The sequence below is a fragment of the Propithecus coquereli genome, unplaced genomic scaffold (assembly GCF_000956105.1).
Source record: "Propithecus coquereli isolate 6110/MARCELLA unplaced genomic scaffold, Pcoq_1.0 Scaffold82, whole genome shotgun sequence".
Taxonomy (NCBI): Eukaryota; Metazoa; Chordata; class Mammalia; order Primates; family Indriidae; genus Propithecus; species Propithecus coquereli.
The window spans coordinates 1,139,019-1,153,773 of record NW_012154396.1 but is presented as its reverse complement, the minus strand read 5'-3'; the positions used below and the strand labels follow the sequence as shown (position 1 = coordinate 1,153,773).

At 37.2% G+C, this 14,755-nt stretch overlaps 1 protein-coding gene and 1 pseudogene across 2 annotated transcripts in view; one reads left to right on the top strand and one right to left on the bottom strand.

Moving 5' to 3' along the window:
* ITGAV (integrin, alpha V) overlaps nucleotides 1-14,755 on the bottom strand; it is an 87,878-nt gene that overhangs the window by 36,844 nt on the left and 36,279 nt on the right. For both annotated transcript variants that reach the window (XM_012663651.1, XM_012663652.1), the window contains exons 7-13: nucleotides 12,487-12,612; nucleotides 11,575-11,619; nucleotides 10,711-10,754; nucleotides 10,565-10,621; nucleotides 8,282-8,334; nucleotides 7,682-7,884; nucleotides 309-500 (exon numbers count right to left, since the gene is read on the bottom strand). In XM_012663651.1, coding sequence (XP_012519105.1) covers nucleotides 309-500; nucleotides 7,682-7,884; nucleotides 8,282-8,334; nucleotides 10,565-10,621; nucleotides 10,711-10,754; nucleotides 11,575-11,619; nucleotides 12,487-12,612 — 720 coding nt within the window. The remainder of the gene's footprint in view (nucleotides 1-308; nucleotides 501-7,681; nucleotides 7,885-8,281; nucleotides 8,335-10,564; nucleotides 10,622-10,710; nucleotides 10,755-11,574; nucleotides 11,620-12,486; nucleotides 12,613-14,755) is intronic.
* LOC105825771 lies at nucleotides 3,233-3,835 on the top strand (annotated as a pseudogene).

The window sequence follows — 14,755 nt, the reverse complement described above, 5'->3', positions numbered from 1 at the left end:
AGTTTGAGGTTGCTGTGAGCTAGGCTGACACCACGGCACTCTAGCCCAGGCAACAGAGTGAGACTCTGTATCAAAAGAAAAAAAAAGAAAAAAATTCAGAGCATGTGCTTCATATTGTACACTTCCAGGAAGTAGAGCTATCTTTTTTTCATGTCCCCTTCAGTGATGAGAACAATAGTAGAGGTTTGATCAATACTTGAAATACCGAATTGAAATGATTTAAAATACAAATCAAGAGAACAGTAACTAATACTACCTGCAATTAGGACTGAAAAATCTAAGAGCTCTATGTATTCATGGGAAAGCACCTGGATATCCATTTTTGTCTATATCTGTGGCTCCTTTCATTGAGTAGCCAAAGCTTGGTGGCATGCTTCGGGCAGCCCACTGCCCTTCCAGGGTTTGAGATGGTACCGCATTCAATCCCGTTGATCTTCCATTGAAGATATAAACAATTCCTTTTTTATCTTCACCCCCATATGGAGCAGCAATTGCAATATCTGTGGGGCAAAATGAGGAAGGGGAAGAGGAGGAGAATGAGAGAAGTAATAAAGAGGAGAAAATGAGGAAGGATGGAAAGAAAAGAGGGAAGAGGACAGGATGGAGGAAAGAAACTCTTAGTACTTACAATTATTTATATGGAGATCTTAATATTTATAGAACCCATTTATCATGTCAAATATTGATTCAAAGTTCAGTAGGGTACTCTTTATTCACAAGCAACAATCTAAATCAAGGAAATTCAAGCAAAATTGTGTAGAAATGACATTAATTTAGAGCCAGACATTCTGGGTCTGACCTTAGACAAATCACTTAAACTTTCTGGACTTCAAATACTTCATCTTTAAAATGAGAGGGGTGCGGCGGTGGGTGGGAAGGGGACATCAAAAGATTCATCTAAAGTTTATTTTGGTTCTCAAAATTCTAGTTAATTTATTTATGCACAGTTTTTGTTTTTTTCTGAAAAGAAGTCAATCTGGCTCAGGAATTAGAAAGTTAGGATTTCATCTTAATCTTGCTCAACTTATATTGAAATAACATAAACAAATAATGTTTTAAATTAAAAAAAAAAAACCCAGATACCAAATGACCTTTTCTAACTCTAAAATATACTACACATATGTGCACTTCTCTCTCTCTGCTGCTACCACCCTAGACAAGCCCTTGCTGCCCTTTCCCTAGACCTCTAAAGCAGCCTCTAAGCAGCCTTCCACTCTTACCCCTATAACACATTCTCTTCAAAATGGCCAAATATTCATCATATCATGTCGCACCCACCCTCTTCTTAAAATCCTTCAATTATTTCCCAAAGCATTTAGAATAAGATCTAAACCCTACCTGGCTTGTCCACTGCTTACCTTGCAAATTTCATTCCTCCTCCATCCCCAGTCCCCAACTTGTTACCCTCATTCACTCTTCCCAGCAATCCTGGCCTTTTAGTTTTCTGTTTCTCAAATACATCTAGCTAGTTCCCAATTCTGGGCTTATACTTGCTGTTCTCTCCGCCCTAAGAGTCCTTGAGTTTTCCAGGCCTTTTTCCCTGCATTTGTCTAAATAGATCAGATGTTCCGACAGAGAGGTCCTCTCTGACCACTATCAGCATTGCGCTCGCCTCTACTCTCTCTATCATACCCTTTACCCAGGTAGTCTCTATCACAGGACCTTGCTTTTGTTTTTTAAAACCGACGGTGTTTATCACTATCTGAATTTCCCCGTTGTTTACTTACTATATGGCTCTCCACAGAACGTAAGCTTTGTGAGAGCAAGGACAAGTCCACCTTGCCTATACCAGCCCCTATGGACCAGCCATACCACATTGTTCAATTTCCTTAATGTATCCTAATTGTCTTAAGCCTCCTCGATGACATATCCCCTGACACACCAAAAATACCTTGATCACTCATCCTTTATGAGACCATTATGCCCAGAAATATTTCAAACACTGTGTTTGCAGGGTTTGTTTGTTTTCATATATGTAGCCCCCATTGGATACTGAGTTCCTTAAGGACATGGGTAGGCCCTGATTTATCCTCCCATTTTCAGCACCTATAAGAGTGGTTGTCCTGCAGAAAACACCAACTAAGAATTTGCTATCCTTAAAAATTAAGTATTTAAATTATGTAAAAGTATCCTCCTTTTATCCTTTTCAAGCTTTAAAAGATAACTTCTAAATTGACATAAGCATTAAGAAAGTATTTATTAAAATATAATTTCCTAACAAAAGATGGCTCTAATGTTCAGAGACTATTTAATCAAAATTATCTGTAACTTCTCTAAACCCTTCATTATTTTATACATTTTAATTATTTTCTCTTAGCTGTCATCTGTCTAATCAGAAAAGTCCTACATTTTCATGCAATCAGTTTCTTCCTTTGATCATTTTAGTTGTTTTTTTCTTTTTTCCTCTGCTTTTCTAGAGAAATATAGACAAAAACTGCATATAATTACCCTGGGGCTGTAGAAAATTATGGAACATAGCTTTACTGTTTTGTTTTCAATATCCCTCTTGATAATGCCCCGGGTTTTCCTGGTAAGGGTAGGTGGGAAAAGGGGAATATAGGAGCAATAGCACTTCAGGTTACCAGGTATGAACAGAAAAAAAGATCCAGGTTATAACTAATGGCATATATATGTAACTATGTATCATAGATAGCTATAAATAAAGTGGACATAAATACAGCACAGATAATTTCCCACCGAAGGCATTATCCTTCACAATCTACCATTTGGGACAGTAAGACCCAAGGAGAAACCCTGGGAGACCATAATCATTCTCTATGGCATCAATTTATAAAATCTTTGTAAAAGATAAAATCTCTGTAAAATCTTTGTAAAGCTTCGATGTTTTTAGCTCTTGTTTATATTTGTTGACAGATAATATATTTTAATAAAAATATAGAAAGCAGGATGAGATGCTGTCTAGATCATGATATTGAGAACACTTTCTTTAAAGTGGCCGGAATATCCTCAGGACAAGGTGACAACAAACATGTCCACGCCTGCCCAGAAAACCTCAGAGTCAGACGCCCTGCTATACATTAACAGCAAAGAACTCCTTAACTTTATTCAAGGTGGAACTTCAGACTTGGCTCTGTATTTACTAGGTAGTTTTTGTTATCAAAAAATAATGATTTTGACGCTATTGTGCGGGGGAAGATGTAGCTGCCTCTTCTCCGAACCACCCCTTTGCCTCCGGACTTCTCCGGGGCCAGCAGCGGCCTGAGCAGGGGCCATGGGCTCCGTGTCCAACCAGCAGTTTGCAGGTGGCTGTGCCAAGGCGGCGGAGGACGCGGCCCGGGCCGCGGCCGAGCCGCAGCTGCTACATGGTGCCGGCATCTGTAAGTGGTTCAACGTGCGCATGGGGTTCGGCTTCCCGTCCATGACCGCCCGCGCCGGGGTCGCGCTCGACCCCACTGTGGACGTCTTTGTGCACCAGAGTAAGCTGCGCATGGACGGCTTCCGGAGCCTGAAGGAGGGTGAGGCAGTCGAGTTCACCTTTAAGAAATCTGCCAAAGGCCTGGAATCTATCCGAGTCACTGGACCTGGTGGGGTGTTCTGTATCGGGAGTGAGAGGCGGCCAAAGGGGAAGAACATGGAGAAGCGCAGATCAAAAGGAGACAGGTGCTACAACTGTGGAGGTCTAGACCATCATGCTAAAGAATGCAAGCTGCCACCCCAGCCCAAGAAGTGCCACTTCTGCCAGAGCATCAGCCACATGGTAGCCTGGTGTCCACTGAAGGCCCAGCAGGCCCCTAGCGCGCAGGGAAAGCCAGCCTACTTTCAGGAGGAAGAAGAGATCCACAGCCCTGCCCTGCTCCCAGAGGCCCAGAATTGAGCCACAGTGGCTGGGGGCCATTCTTTTGCTATGACGAAGTTTCAATGAGCAGGCAGAGTGGAGAAAGTGGGGATAGGGTGGGTTGGGGGAGGTTGGCAATGCCCTGTATCTCAGGCCGGGTTCACGGCATCACCCCTTTTTCCCTCTTGGTGGGGGGAAAGGGTGAAGCAAAGGAACCCTACCCCCTCCCCATGCTCTATCCAAATGCAAGGGAGGGCTTTACGGGGAAATCACCCTAGAACCTAAATGCTTTATCTGAGACTCCATCCCCAGAATCTCTAGCTTTTGAAAGTGGCCTGGATAGGAAGTTGTTTTCCTTTTAAAGAAGGATATGTAATAATATGCCCATGCCAGAGTGAAACGATTAAGTACAAGACCAGATTAATGGACCCCACCCACAAGCCACTACATTCTGTGGGAGGGACTCTCTCAGGAGTTAAGGCAGGGTTTTTTCCACATTTTGTATTCTCATACCCATTCTTGAGATAGGGTGCTGGGAACTGTCCCAAGCAATGGGTAGTGATGACAGGCAAAAAGGGTGGTTGGGGGAGAACAGCTGCAGATGTGCTGCTCCTAAGCTCACTCCCACCCCATTCTGGGCCAATGTGATTTTATTTATTTGCTCCCTTGGGTAACTGCACCTTGAGTCCCACCTTCTCCAGGATGCCAACTGCACTAGCTGTGTGCGAATGACGTATCTCGTGCATTTTAACTTTTTTCTTAATATAAATATTATGGTTTTGTATTTTTGTATATTTTAATCTAAGGCCCTCGTTCCTGCACTGTGTTCTCAGGTACATGAGCAATCTCAGGGATAAGTTTGGCAGCATCTCCAGGTCTGCACAGCAGGAATGTTTTTTGTTGTTTTTATCACCATAGAGAGCAACTATTTGGAGTGCATAGCCTGTTGAACTACCTCATTTTTGCCAATTAGAGCTGTCTTTTCTGCCATAGTGTCTACTTGAAACCCCTTCCACCTTGAAAATGTTTCATGGGAGACTAGGTTCTAACTGGGTTGCCCCATGACTTGATCACCTCCTACTGGAAAATTAGAAATTAGTCTCAACAGCAAAAGGTGGTGCAGAGAAGTTAGAAGAGGCTGGGCCAGGTGAAAGGCCCAGAGGAAGCCAAGGTTAGGTGAGGGTTGTCTAATCCTAGGGCACAGGACATGCTTTACATACCCGATCCATCCTTCACTGGTTTAGGCTAGGTCTATCATGCACAACAGGATGTATGTGTGTTTTTGTAAAAACTGAGTCAGTAAGGATAAGTTTTAAGACCAATACCCCTGTACTCATCCTATGCTGTTAAGGGATGGATATATGAATCGAGGACTAAAATCCTTAACCTTTCAAATTTCTTAGGTTCCAGGGAGACCCATAAATGAGGCCTTTTGTGGTGCCCGGAGCCAGTGTCCTGCCCTGCTGTAGTAGTCATTAATAGTGTCATGGCAGCTGAAGGAGCAAAGGGGGTTTTGTTTACATGCTGTGAGATCAGCACAAACCTACCTCACTGTGTTGAAACGGGACAAATGCAATAGAATGCATTGGGTGGTGTGTGTCTGATCCTGGGTTCTTGTCTCCCCTAAATGCTGCCCCCCTCTAGTTACTGTATTTGTCTGGGCTTTGTAGGACTTTACTGAGTTGGTGATTGCTAGGTAGCCTAGTTTGTGTAAATATAATGTGTTGGTTTTCATGTTCTTTTGGGGTTTTATTGTTTACAAACTTCTTTTTGTATTGAAAGAAAAATAGCCAAAGCATCTTTGACAGAAGGTTCTGCACCAGGCAAAAGGATCTGAAACATTAGTTTGGGGAGGCCCTCTTCTTGAAGTGGGGATCTTGAACACCAACCTTTTTGTGTTCCCCTTCCCGTTTCCTATTTTCCACCAGATCTTCTGTCCTAAAAACTTGTCTCCCTACCCTCTTTCCCATCCCCCCCAAAAGAAAACCTACACACCCACACACATAATGCATTTAATTCTTGGGATGTCTCCACAACTCTTCAATGATTTATGTAAAACTCCTGAAGAAGCTAGGAACCCTCCATCCCTTGTTCCCAACCTCTTAAGTCAAGACCATTTCTTGATGGTGATTCATGCCAAACACTTGAAACACTGCTGTATTTTGGATGGATCAAACCTACTTAATCTGTAATCCAAAAGTAGAGAGACGTACGCAATTGGGGGCCTTCCATGTAGAAAGTCGAGGCAGGAGACCAAGAAAGGGATTATGAATGTATATCCAAGTCACTCAGGAACTTTTATTATACAGGTGCAAGAAACTTATGGCAAAGTGGCCACAAGATTGTTTAATAGGAGACGGACGAATGTAACTCCATGTTTACTGCTAGAAACCAAAGCTTTGTGTGAAATCTTGAATTTATGGGGAGGGAGGGAGGATAGGAAAGCTTGTACTTGTCTGTTCTTTTCCTGATCCCTTCCCCTCATTCCTGAACTGCAGGAGACTGAGCCCCCTTGGGCTTTGGTGGACCCCATCCTGGGGTATGTTTATTTGATGGTTGATTTTGCTGTATTGGGTACTTCCTTTCTCATTTTCTAATCATTTTGTAGCACACATGCTGACTCTTTTCCCTTCCTTTCTACTTTCCCTGGGAAAATACAATGAATAAATAAAGACTTATTGGTACTGAAAAAAAAAAAAAATAATGATTTAGTCTATTCTACAGTTTTCTTTTCATGTTTTATTATGAAGTTTATACCATAGAGCCATTTGATTTATGTTAAGTTCTCTTGGTGGTAAAAATCTTTAACACTCTATTTTAGGAAGCAAAATGTACCTTTGAGTAGTTCTTCACTAACATTGAAACTTCCTGGGTTAATCTTCGAGATGACATTTTTAGTACGTGACATATACCTGCTCAGGAGGCAGGTGTGGAATCTTGAGGCCAAGCAACATTTCCTTTTCCACTACTATTTGAGACATATTAGTCATCCGTATCTTTGAAGTTTTCTTCTTAATATACAACTTTTCTTTACATTTTAAGGGGGCTAATACCTACTATATTGTTGCTTACATAAACAAACTAATAGTTCAACTTCTCTATTCTGTGATCTCTACAAAAGTTTTTAATAGTGTTCTTTTAAAAAAAAAAATCTCGGTAATTTAGCATTGATAGTTCATGTTTCTAAAAAGAGTGCTATAGTAAAAGCCAACTTTATTTTTCAGAGATATTGACAGCTATTGAAATGGGACTATTATAAAGCAATGGGCTTATGCCTTTTAAAGGACAGATGAAGGGAGATATAACCACCCTCAGAACATTCCAGACAGCCAGAACAAAGTTATGGCTTTAAAAATATTAATGGCTTGCTGTCTGTTAGTTGACTGGTAAAATTTAAAAAAATAAATAAATAAATAAATAACACTAAAAAAAAACCCATGTATTAATGGCAAATCATACCTTTGAGGCATGCACGAGGTTTGCATTAGAGTCATCATTGCCTTGACAATGTGCCTGGGAGCATTTTTTACAACTGTAACCAAATGGACAGTAGAGGGCACTGCTGCCAAGCAGGAGGCAGAGACACACACTAACCACCACCTAGCAGTGGGCTCCACTGGGGATGAAATTTTCTTTTAGAAATTAACTGTTCTAACACTCTAATTTGAGGACCCATGAATAAAAACTCATGCAGTCAACTTCTGAAAACTTTTCTGACTTTTAAGGAAAAAAACAGCAGCCTATCTTTAAACTTGGTGTGTCACACCCAATCCACCTTTCCAGGAAGAAGGTTCACTCATGCGAACTTCTACAGATGGGGACATTGGACTTTTCCAGGTGGACACAGATAATCAGGGACCCCCAGTTGCTGAGCTTGGATCTCACCATTGAAGCCGTCCTGGTCCAGATCTCCCAAAGGAGCTATGGCACTGCCAAACCGCGCAAAGACCTCAAACCCATTCAGCTTTGTCGTCTGGAAGTCTCCTGAAGCTCTCTGAAGAGACACTGAGACCTGCCCCACCTCTTGGAGTTTGCCATCAGAACCACGATCCATGAAGAGGGGTGCTCCAATAAATACATCTGCATAACTAAAAGAACAGAATCTTCTCACCAAAGCCAAGATCATATTCCACCTATTAGCAGACATTAAAACTGTCTTCCTCTTTCTACATCTCTCACAGCCACACTGAAGCACAAAATGATTATCATAGCAGTCATTTTAAATCCAAACCTTCCTTTAACTCTTTTAAGAAACTATGAGTAATTCATAAAATTATTTTTCATGTTATAAAAGCTATTGAAAAAAATTATGACCAACATAGAGGTTTTCTGGCATTCATGATTAAAATTGCTTCAAATTGCTTCCTTAAATAGAAAGATTAGCATGAAGGGGACAGAAAAACAGAAGAAAAAATGTTTAGTTTTAGTAAAGAGTTCATAAACATGAGAGGAAAACTGTTTCTGGAAACATTTTTTTAAACTTACTCATCCCCATTAATGTCAGTGGCAGCTACAGAAAATCCAAAATATGCAGCCATCTGGATAACGAGATGAAAATAAAATGTTGGTATTTCATCCAACTAGTTTAGACAATTAACAATTGTAGTATATGTATCAAATAGAAAGGGTTATTTTTTTTTCTCTGCACAATAGCGCTTCAATCTAAATGTCTTCTCTCGTTTATTCTGACAATGCAACGACAATCAGGTAATGAGGCTTATTTATTTTCCTAGAGTATAGGCAAAACATATTCTACGTATATCATTCCAGTGTCATCAACACATGCCACTTAAATCCAAGTACAATCAATTCTCTTTCCCAGGACTATCCTATTATCTCCCTTTCTCCCCACTCTCCAAAGCACAACAGACACAGGCACACTAACAGAAAGACATACAGTCACAGACAGATGCTTTAATTGAACCCAACAAGTTATATGTGAATGCCTATGCAGTGAGAATAATAGATAATAATTATTAATAATAGTTAATAATTGGCTCTCCCTATGTAAAATTGCTACTAAAGAAACTGCTGTTCGGAAAAAGATGGAAAGAGGTCATTTTTATCTCACATCTCAATCAATTACTTGCCAGATGGTTTTGCTTTTGAATTACATACAATACAAATGTGTTTGGGTTTATCATGAGCTCATTCTGCATATGGAGAAGGAATGTCTGAGAACCACAAGAGCCCACTGGCCATCACAGACAGAGCAGCCTAGCTGGAAATAAATATGAAACATGAAAGTTCTAAAGAAAGCCCAACATGCAAAACAAAACTAAAAGAGATGACAGATTAAATACAAACTAAGGTGAAGAATGAGTCAACAGACCAAAAAAAAAAAAAAAGTTAGCAGTGCTTCCAAACTTTGATTAGCTCAGATATCAGGAGGGAATGTTAAGGGAGATTCCTACATTGCAACAGGATCCAGAGACAAACATGGACATCAGACAGGAGAAGCTGCTTGAGCTGAAGAAGTCACAACAGCACAAAGAGATCACCAGCCCTGCAGCAACACTAACTGCCCTTCAGTTACAAGTCTCTCCATGTTCTGCATCAACCCTGGCTGCCACACAAATGGGATGAGGTTTCTGGGGACCATGAGTCTAGTCACTCATCTAATCTATCCCTTTCCAAAGCCCAACAATCTCAAAAAATTGGGCTTGAATCCCAGATAGGCAAACTATGAGGTTTTTTTAATCTACTACTGTTAATTTTTCCTTTATCACTACCATCTTATTATTTATTTGAGACATACAATACAGAATATTACAATATGCCTATACTTGCAGAGAATGTCTAATACTTAAAAGTACTTTTTTTCTAATTTGACAATTTAGATCTTTCTTTACTTTTTTTGTTTTTAATTATTATGGGTACATAATAGCTGTATATCTTTATAGGGTACCTGTGATATTTTGATACAGGCATACAATGTGAATTAATCAAATCAGGGTAATTGGGGTATCCATCACCTGAGGAATTTATCATTTCTTTGTGTTTAGGAACATTCCAATTCCACTTTTAGTTATTTTAAAGTATACTCTAACTTATTGTTGACTACAGTCACTTTGTTGTGCTATCAAATATTGTCCATTCTATCTAACTATATTTTTGCACCCATAAGGTGGGGATGGTTAATGGGTATAAAAAGTACGACTTTTTAACTGAAGAACAGTTTATTTCATGGAGTACAAATGAAGTTTGCTTGTGATATCCATAATTTACACACCTATGCCATGCTCTTTTTTCCATAATAAAGGAGAATTTAATGTCATCATCAAAGAAAAATGAAGTTTTTGTGGTTTTGTTTGTGAGCAATTTGATTTTATATTTTCTAAAAGAACAAAACAAACAAACAAACAAAAAAACCAAAAATGAGCCATACACAAGGCTTTGCTTATGCAAACTGCTTTGGTTAAAACAAAGGTGAAATGTTTAAAGCCTATATCTATAATATTGAATATTATGGAATCATTAAACCATCTGATATTGGCAAGAAAAGTTTTAAGATATCAGAAAATACTGATAAAATGTTGAATGTAAAAAGCAAGACAAAAAATTAAAAACACAGAGTAAACCAATTTTTACACACACACACACACACACAGAAATACACCAAAATGATAATAATTTGATGGATTATCTGCTTGACTGGATTATCGGTGACTTCTATACTTTTCTTCTTTTCCCAAATTTTCTCCAATCAATATATACTGCTTTTATTTAATATAATAGAGGGCAGGGGATAACATTTTAAAAGCATACCTGCTCACCAGTAAAATTGTATAAGGAGGACATGTTCTTCCCATCATAAATATAAACCTGTGCAGGAAAAACAAAAGTATATAAAATATAGTAAAATAGAAGATAACTCAGAGATTTTTTTTAAAAAAGCCTTTTAACTTTCCTACCATTCCCAAAGTCCTCGCTGCTCTTGGAACTCCTGAAACAAAGTCTGGGAAGAAAACAAAACAAAATAAATTGTTCATTTTTAAGACAAACATTGGAAATTACAGAAGAAAGTGGCTAAGTCAGCAAGTTTTAAGTTTTATTACTTGAGTACAAAATAAACAACAGATTTATAAAAACTGATATTCCATAATAATCCCAGCATTTGTTAACTACAAAATCAAAATTTACAAAATATAGAAAAATTGGAAGGTTTTCAAATATACGCAAATAAGCCCGTAAGTCATTTATAATCTTGTTTAACAAGAAACAGACAAAATAAAGTGACCTAAGAATGAAGAAAAGCTACATTTACAGTAATGAATAATAATATAGAGCAAACTGAAATGCAGAGGTGGCTGTGGCACAGAAATGTGATCAAAATCAGGTAAAGACTATGATTCCTAAATTGAGCTCCAAAGGAAGACAGATGGACAAAGGCAGGATGGGGTAATAACCTTATAGACACAGCCCAGAAGGTAACAAATCATGCCTAAAGAAAGAAGAAACTAAGCCTCCCCCAGAGGACTGAATTTGCTGAAAGCAAGGAGGAAGAAGCTGAAGAAACCCCTGACAGTGCTGGGGACTAGAAAGGAGCAGAAGAGAGGCCAAGGCTGACAGTGGCCGTCTCAATTTCAGTGGACACTAGAGGAAGTTTAGCACAGACCAAGCTTGGATTCTCCTCAACGTGCTAACATCACCCTTATTTCTCCGGCTATATTCTATAACAAAGCTTTCAAATTGCTGAAAAATTTCAATGCCATATGTTTCAAATGCTTAATCTAAATTTTTTCAAAAGGATTAAATATAGTTCAAGTACTTCATACCGTCTATGCCATCACCATTGAAATCTCCTACGGCCACTGAATAACCTAAACGGGGAACCAAAGATGAGACACCATTAGGGCAAGAACAGCTACCTTCAGCATACTGGTTGAATATGCTTTCCTTAAACATATTTTCAAGTAACTCCTTTAATTGTGTAACATTTTGTCCTCTAGGGGTAACAGATTCATGTCTATAATAAATGAATTTTAAAAGAAATAATGGAGTTAAAGACTCAAATAGGATATCACTATTAGAGAAAATAAGATTGCTTTATTAACTTCACAAAGAACTCTGTTAAAAACAGGGAAAATTTCCATTTCATCAAAAAGAAACAATGAATAGATTCTTTAAATTAGCAAGTACTATTTAATACTTCTGTTGTGTATGACTTGTTTTGATAAATAAGAGAAATTTAAAGAGAGAGAACAAACATTAATAAATCCTAAAGACCAACACTGTAGTTTAGCATAGTGAATACAAATTTAAGAGTCAGACTGCCTGGGTCTGAATCTCAGAACAGCAAGTTATAAGAAAGTGACTTTGAGTAAATTATTTTGCCTCTCTGTGCCTTAGTGTTTGCACCTACAAAATGGGGGTAGTAACAGTATGTATGTTTTCACAGTCTTGTTGTAAGAATTAAATGAGCAAATATGGTACCTAGTACAATGCCCAGAACATAGAAAGCATATCTTAAATGTTAGCTATTATTGTCATTGTATAAATAATCACTCTTCAACTTCAATTACTGAAATATAACATAACCTAAGTACTCAATAATAATTTGAAATTGTACATTTCTTATATTTTAAAAAATCAATCTATTTCACATAAAATATTTTATGTAACATATGCAAATATAGGACAAATATACCACAACGCCATAAAATAGTTTGTATTTTGGTTTTACCTACCCAAATAACTGTCATCAAATATAGCTTGTGCAGTCCGAGTTGCTAACTGGTTATTATACTTGATGCTGTAAACATTGGGGTCGTATTTAGATACGATTTCTGCCACTTGATCTGAAATGAGCTGACCTAAAAAACATATATATAATAAGTAACTTTCTAATGGTAACTTTACGACACAGAAAATAGATGGCTCCTGCATGAATGAAAACAGCAGTAGATATTAGTATTTCTAATTATTAGTCTTAAATAACTCTCCTTGATAATGCTAAATCTGAAATTTGATATTCTTTTTTAATTTATGATTATTTCTATTTAAGCCAGTACTTAAAGTTGAAAATTTTACTGAAACAATTAAATATTGTTACCATTATAATCAGAATAATTGGTTCAGTTGATTTTTTTTAAACTAGTTATTTAGACACCTTTATGAAGCAACTTGAATGGATGAGCTGACTTTTGTTCACAACCTTATGTTACGAAGTAGACAAGAATCTAGATGACTACACAAAAATCAGACTGTCCTCCACCCCAAAAAAGGTCAGTTGATTTATCAAATGTCATCTCCGTAACATAGAGAAAATAATTTCTTCTCACTTCTGATGTTTTAGAAAACAATTCATAAAGGCTAAAGTTTTCAGTTCTGTTCCAATCTATCCAAATCAATAGGATGAATCTACAGAAACACTTTCTTTCTGGGACACTACTTTATCTTCTGTGCCTAAACAGTACTGAAAACATAACAGGAGTTCAAAAAATATTTCTTGACTCAAAGAACATTGGAAAATTCATCATCTCTTTTGCATAAAACACAATTACCATTTTCTCCATTCTTACAGAGACAATTCTGAGATTTATAGAAAAATTCATTCTAATGTATTTACTTATCCGAGGTGAAACCTGCTGATTTAATCTTACTGAAACAAAATATTTTCTGCCAATTCACTGAGTCTTTTAGTTACATATTATAGATTACTTGCAACACAATGCCAATAAATATAGTATCAGTAGTACCTATCTGTCCTAACTTATAATAAATAGGAATGCATACAGACAGTATGTAATACCCAAGGTATTACTATTAAAAGAACAAGTCATTTAAACATGTTCACAGCTGTGTCAATTAAAAAGACGGAGTTAACAAGCAGTCCTAACCAAGAATCACAAAATCTAACTTTCTCAACACTTTTGTTCCCAGGAAGCTACTTCCTTTCTTCCCCTCCACTGAATAATCAGCAATAAAGAAGAAAAATAAATAAACCCACATTTTTATATCTAACTGGAAAGTATTAATATCCTGTTTTCTACTATGCACTTTAGAATTGCTATTTTTAAAACAGTAAAACTCAGTTGCAATTTTTCTAAGTCATTTCATTTCCCAACAGATGTATAATCTGTAGAAATTCAAATTTTTCAGTTTTAGTATGTCTCACAAACTGATTTGTCTTTGACACCTGATTTTTCTCTTTTCTTCATTCCTTCCTTTGCCTTCCCTTTCAACTTTTCACTTATTCCTATTTCTCATTCCTTTTTATTCTCCCTCCATCCTATTTCCCTTCAGCAAATATCTTTCTTTACTTTCCCTTTCTATAAAGCAAAAGCAAACGTGGGTTTTTCTACATAGAAGCAGGTAAAGAAAGCATAGTGCAGAATACAGAAGTAAAATTTGAAATTAAAGAAAGTACTTTCAAATCAAGATAATCATAGGTTTTCCAATCCTTCCAAATATTGACAATGCTTGAATATCATAATGCTAATAAACAAGAGTTCATCTTGTAAATAGTGCTTTTTAGCAGAAACTAAACATGTCAAAACATTAATGAAATAAATAATTGTATATCTCTAATGATAAATGAAACAGTGTTACCTATTTTCAAACTGTCAGCAATAATGATCTGTTATACATTTCTTCAAATGGTAACTTAATTAGACCTCCCAGAATGCCTGAAGAATATAGTATTGTATCTTTATATCAATGGCAGTTTAACTATATTTTTAAAAAACTTAATAAGAGCCTCTATTTTTTAAAAATCCCCAAATATTTAAAGAGATCTTTCTTGATGTCAGTGATTAACAAGAAAATAACCATTTAAATATTCTAATGAGCAACTTCAAAATACTTTTAAAACCCTGAGCTTTCAGAATGCCACAATTTGCCTATATTGATTGGTTCCACACACTTCCTAATGATTATCTCACAGCCTCCAGAGTATAGACATGAAGAAGTATATATCACACACGATAAAAATAAATTATTTTAAATTACTTTATA